The 5,546-nt window shown below is 60.9% G+C and overlaps 1 protein-coding gene across 1 annotated transcript in view; it reads right to left on the bottom strand.

The window, feature by feature from the left end:
- The window catches only part of RENBP (renin binding protein), a 7,417-nt gene extending 2,344 nt beyond the window's left edge, over window positions 1-5,073 (bottom strand). Inside the window, exons 1-7 of the mRNA XM_058822317.1 lie at window positions 5,045-5,073; window positions 4,233-4,329; window positions 3,659-3,734; window positions 3,485-3,560; window positions 2,618-2,790; window positions 1,590-1,685; window positions 1,442-1,543 (exon numbers count right to left, since the gene is read on the bottom strand). Of these exons, the coding sequence (XP_058678300.1) occupies window positions 1,442-1,543; window positions 1,590-1,685; window positions 2,618-2,790; window positions 3,485-3,560; window positions 3,659-3,734; window positions 4,233-4,327 (618 nt within the window). The 5' untranslated portion in view covers window positions 4,328-4,329; window positions 5,045-5,073. The remainder of the gene's footprint in view (window positions 1-1,441; window positions 1,544-1,589; window positions 1,686-2,617; window positions 2,791-3,484; window positions 3,561-3,658; window positions 3,735-4,232; window positions 4,330-5,044) is intronic.
- Window positions 5,074-5,546: the final 473 nt, after the last annotated feature.

The raw sequence follows: 5,546 nt of genomic DNA, 5'->3' as shown, positions 1-5,546 counted from the left end.
CCCCGAAATTGGGGAGAGACACCCCAAAATTGGGGAGAGAGACCCCGAAATTGGGGACACATGAAACTGGGGAGAGACACCCCAAAATTGGGGACACCCCGAAATTGGGGAGACCCCAAAATTGGGGAGAGACACCCCGAAATTGGGGAGAGAGACCCCCAAAATTTGGGGACACCCCGAAATTGGGGAGACCCCGAAATTGGGGAGACCCCGAAATTGGGGAGAGAAACCCTGAAATTGGGGAGGGGGACCCGAAATGGGGAGGGCGACCCCAAAACTGGGGAGAGACACCCCAAAATTGGGGACACCCCGAAATTGGGGACACCCCGAAATTGGGGAGACCCCGAAATTGGGGAGACCCCGAAATTGGGGACACCCGAAATTGGGGAGAGACACCCCGAAATTTGGGAGACCCCGAAATTGGGGACACCCTGAAATTGGGGACACCCCAAAATTGGGGAGAGAAACCCCAAAACTGGGGACACCCCAAAATTGGGGACACCCTGAAATTGGGGACACCCCGAAATTGGGGAGAGAGACCCCGAAACTGGGGAGCCCCCGGGGCTGCTCCTGGGAGAAAAGAGCCCCCAGGGGCGATTTTGGGGGTCTTGGGGGGGATTTTTGGGGGTCCCAGGTGGGATTTCTTAGGGTCCAGGTGTGATTTTTGTGTCCCAGTTTCAATTTTTGGGGTCCCCAGGTGTCATTTTGGGGTCCTAGCTGCAATTTTAGTGTCCCCAGGTGTGATTTTGGGGTCCCAGGTGTGATTTTGGGGTTCCCTGGTAAATTTTAGGGTCCCCAGGATGATTTTTTTGGGCCGCCCAGGTGAATTTTGGGGTCCCAGGTGTGAATTTTGGGGTCCCAGAATGACTTTTTTGGGGTCTCAGGATGATTTTGGGGTCCCAGCTGTAATTTTGGGGTTCCCAGGTGTGCTTCGGGGATTCCCAGGATGAATTTTTGGGGTCCCCAGATGAATTTTAGGGTCCCCAGGTGAATTTTTTGGGGTTCCCAGGTGAATTTTGGCATTCCCAGCTGTAATTTTGGGGTCCCAGGATGATTTTGGGGTCCCCAGGGTGATTTTGGGGTCCCAGGAAGAATTTGGGGGTGAATTTTTGGGGCCCCAAGATGATTTTTTTGGCATCCCCAGGTGAATTTTAGGGTCCCCAGGTGAATTTTTGGGGTTCCCAGGTGAATTTTGGCATTCCCAGCTGTAATTTTGGGGTCCCCAGGATGAATTTGGGGTCCCCAGGATGATTTTTGGGGTCCCAGGAAGAATTTGGGGGTGAATTTTGGGGTCCCCAGGTGTGAATTTTGGGGTCCCAGGATGATTTTTTGGGGTCCCAGGATGATTTTGGGGTCCCCAGGATGATTTTTGGGGTCCCAGGATGAATTTTTGGGGTCCCAGGATGAATTTGGGGGTCCCCAGGTGTGAATTTGGGGGTACCTGCAGGTGCATCAGGACGTGCCGCGCCCCCCACTCCGCCATGGCCTCGGCCTCGGGGGTCTCGGGCTCATTTTGGGGGTCCCTCCGGGGGTCCCCCCAGAGCTGCAGCCCCACCTTGAGCACCATCATGGCCTGGGCCAGCGCCTGCTGGGGGGGGGGTCCCCGAAAACCGGGGGCGCCCCAATTCCATGGGAGCCCCCCGGGCCCAGCCCCACACGGCGCCGGCCCAGCGCCGCGCCCAGGCCTGCGGGAAATGGGGCGGGGGGCTCAGGCCGGGGGTCCCGGGGGGGTTTTGGGGGTCCCAGGGGCGGTTTTGGGGGTCTCGGGGGTGTCTGGGGGGTCTCAGGGGCGGTTTTGGGGGTCCCAGGGGTGTTTTGGGGGGATCTCAGGGGGCTTTGGGGGGGGATCTCGGGGGTCCCAGGGGCGGTTTTGGGGTCCCAGGGGCAGTTTTGGGGGTCCCAGGGGCAGTTTTGGGGGTCCCAGGGGGGGTTTTGGGGCCCCAGGGGTGTTTGGGGGGGATCTCAGGGGGCTTTGGGGGGGGATCTCTGGGGTCCCAGGGGCGGTTTTGGGGGTCCTAGGGGTGTTTTGGGGAGGGGTCTCAGGTGTATTTTGGGGTATTTTGGGGAGGGGTCCCAGGGTTAATTTGAGGAGGCGTCCCGGGTTATTAATTTGGGGTCTCGGGGTTAATTTGGGGAGGGGTCTGAGGTTATTAATTTGGGGAGGGGTCTCACCCGGTCTGGGTTAATTTGGGGAGGGGTCCGGGTTATCAATTTGGGGGGGGGTCTCCCCTGGTCCTGGGGGTCAGGGTTAATTTGGGGAGGGATCCCAGGGTTAATTTGGGGAGGGGTCCGGGTTAATTTGGGGAGAGGTTCAGGGTTAATTTGGGGAGGGGTCTCACCCGGTCCCGGGGTTAATTTGGAGAGGGGTCCTGGTTAATTTGGGGAGGGGCCTCACCCGGTCCTGGGGTTATTTGGGGAGGGGTCCCGTTTAATTTGGGGAGGGGTCTCCCCCGGTCCCAGGGTTAATTTGGGGAGGGGTCTCACCGGTCCCAGGGTTAATTTGGGGAGAGGTCCAGGGTTAATTTGGGGAGGGGTCCCGGTTAATTTGGGGAGGGGTCTCCCCCGGTCCCGGGGTTATTTGGGGAGGGGTCCCGGTTAATTTGGGGAGGGGTCTCACCCGGTAGCGCTCCTCGCCCGTCGCCCGGCCCAGCTCGTCCAGCCCCAGCGCGCAGAACGCTTCGCTGTAGAAGCTGCGCTGGAGCCGCACCGGGCGCCCGTCCCGGCTCAGCGCGAACGCGGCGCGGCTCGAGCCGGGCTCCGGCCGCACGTGGCTCTCCAGGAACTCCCCGGCTGAAATTTGGGCCAAATTCCGCCGATTTTGGCCAATTTTGGGCCAATTTCGGAGGAATTTTTGGGGCGGGAAAAAAAAAAAAAAAAAAAATTGGGGGCGCCCCCATAGAGATCAATGGGGGCAGCGCCGCTTAGCGGCCAAAGGGGGAAGTGCAGGCGTTGAGATCCATGGGGGAATTTGGGGGAAGATTGGGGGAATTTGGGAAATTTGGGAAAATTCAAGAGATTTGGGGGAATTCGGGAGATTTAGGGAAATTCGGGAGATTTGGGATTTTGAGGGAAATTGGGGGAAAATTGGAGGGAATTGGGGGGGTGGAAAAAGGGGGAGTTGCACTCATAGACATCAGTGGAGTTGGAACTCCCTGGCTGGAATTGGGGGCATTTCAGGGAATTTTGGGGAAATTTGGGGTGGAAAAAAAAGGGGGGATTGCACCCACAGAGATCAGTGGGGGAACTGGGGGAAAATTTGGGGATTTGGGGCAATTGGGGGGAGGAAAAAAGGAGGAATTGAACCCAAAATTCAAATGGAGAAGCGCACCCATGGAGATCAGTGGAGCAATGGGGGAAAACTGGGGAATTTGGGGTAAAAGCGGGGAAATTTGGGGATGGTAAAAAGGTGGAACTGCCTCTAAAATGGGTAAATGTGGGAGATGCCCCAAATCCCCCCCAGAATCCCCCCGGGACCCCTCCCCACCTTTCCGCGCCGCCTCGAGCAGCTCGGGCCGGCGGAATCGGGGCACGGTGCGGTACAGGCGGGAATAGACCCAGATCTGGGGGTGCAGGGGGGGTTTGGGGGGTTCAGGGGGGTCCCGGGGGGGTCCCCGGAGCCCCCCCAGGTCCCACCCAGCGCCCCCAGCCCCACACGGACCTGGCGGCCCTGCAGCCACACGAATTTGGTGTCGTCGTAGACGGAACCGTCGCGGCTCAGGCAGGAGAAAAAACCCCTGGGGGGGGGAAATTTGGGGGGGGATTTGGGGTCTCGGGGTCCCAGACCTCGGGGGGACCACCTGGGGGTCCCCTATGGGAATTTGGGGGGTACTTGGGGGGTCTTGAGCGACTCCTGTGGGAGCTTGGGGGGGTCCTGGGTTCATTTTTGGGACTCACTTGGGGGGGATTTGGAGGAAAACTGGGGACCCAGAGCTCGGAGTCACCTGTGGGGCTGTGGGGGGCACTTGGGGGGTCCCAGGGGTGTTTCGGGGGGTCCCGGGGCTATACTGGGGTTCCTGGGGCTGTTTTTGGGGGTCTCTGGGCTGTTTTGGGGGTCCCGGGGCTGTTTTTGGAGGGCCCGGGGATGGTTTTGGGGTCCCTGGGCCATTTTTGGGGGTCCCAGAGGGTTCCTGGGGGTATTTTCGGGGGTCCCGGGGGCGTTTTTGGGGGTCCCAGAGGGTTCCTGGGGGTATTTTCGGGGGTCCCGGGGGCGTTTTTGGGGGTCCCACCCTCACCCGTGCTCGGGGTCGTGCGAGTGCCGCTCCCAGAACGCCACAACCGCGTCCAGCTCGGCCGCGATGCGGCCCCGCCACGCCCGGAGCTCCTCCATGGCTGGGGAGGGGGCGCCCGTGGGACCCCAGACCCAAAACCACCCCCCATAACCGCCCGTGGGACCCCAGACCCACAAGTAACCCCCCATAACCGCCCCCAGACCCACAAATACCCCCCCTATAACCGCCCGTGGGACTCCAGACCTACAAATAATCCCTGACCCAGCCGTGGGACCCCAGACCCACAAATACGCCCCATACCCACCTCTGGGACCCCAGACCCACAGATACCCCCCTGACTCACCCACGGAGCCCCCAGACCCACAAATAACCCCTCATAACCACCCGTGGGACCCCAGACCCACAGAAACCCCTCCAGACCCACCCAGGGAACCCCCAGACCCACAAATCCCCCTCGATCCCAAATCCCCCCTCAGCCCAGCCTTGGGGGGGTCGCCAAAATCCCCTGATTCCCCCCAAAACCCCCCGGCCCCCCACCCCATGGACCCCCCCAGCCCCATTTCCCACCCGGGGGTCCCCTCAGAACCCCCAGACCCCCAAAATCCCCCCCAGCCCCAATCTGGGGTCACCAAAAACCCCCCCAGCCCCTCAAACCCCACCGGGGGGGTCCCCAAAATCTCCCCCAAACCCCCCCAGCCCCCACCCCGGGGGTCCCCATGGACCCTCACCCACGCAGGACCCCCCCCCCAGCCCCCCCCAACCCCCCCCAGGCCCCTTTTGGGGTCCCCAAAATCGCCCCCCCCCCCCCTCCGGACCGACCGCGACCGCTGCCCAGTCACGAGACCTCGCGACACGGCCACGCCCCCTTCCTGACCACGCCCCTTTCCGCCACTTAACCACGCCCACTGCCAGATGACCACGCCCCTTAAGCGTTAGGACTCCCCAGACCAAAAATTGGGGGGGTTCAAAGGGGTCGGAGACCACCGAGATACCCCCAGGACCCCCAAAGTGACCCCCAGACTCAAAACTTTCCCCCCAGACCCAAAAATTGGGGAGTTCAAAAAGGGCTTGAGACCCCCAAAATCCTTTCAGGACCCCCAAAGTTACCCCCAGGCCCAAAATTTCCCCCCCAGACCCAAAATTGGGGGCTTCAAAGGGCTGGAGACCCCCAGAGTAACCCCAGGACCCCTGAAGTGGCCCCCAGACCCAAAATTTTCCCCCAGACCCAAAACTGGGGGGGTCCAGAGCAGCCAAAACCCCCCAAGACCCTCCTGGACCCCCAAATTTCCCCTCCCAGACACAAAATTGGGGGATTCA

The sequence above is a fragment of the Ammospiza caudacuta genome, chromosome 32 (assembly GCF_027887145.1).
Source record: "Ammospiza caudacuta isolate bAmmCau1 chromosome 32, bAmmCau1.pri, whole genome shotgun sequence".
Classification (NCBI taxonomy): Eukaryota; Metazoa; Chordata; class Aves; order Passeriformes; family Passerellidae; genus Ammospiza; species Ammospiza caudacuta.
This window is presented reverse-complemented; position numbering and strand designations above follow the sequence as displayed.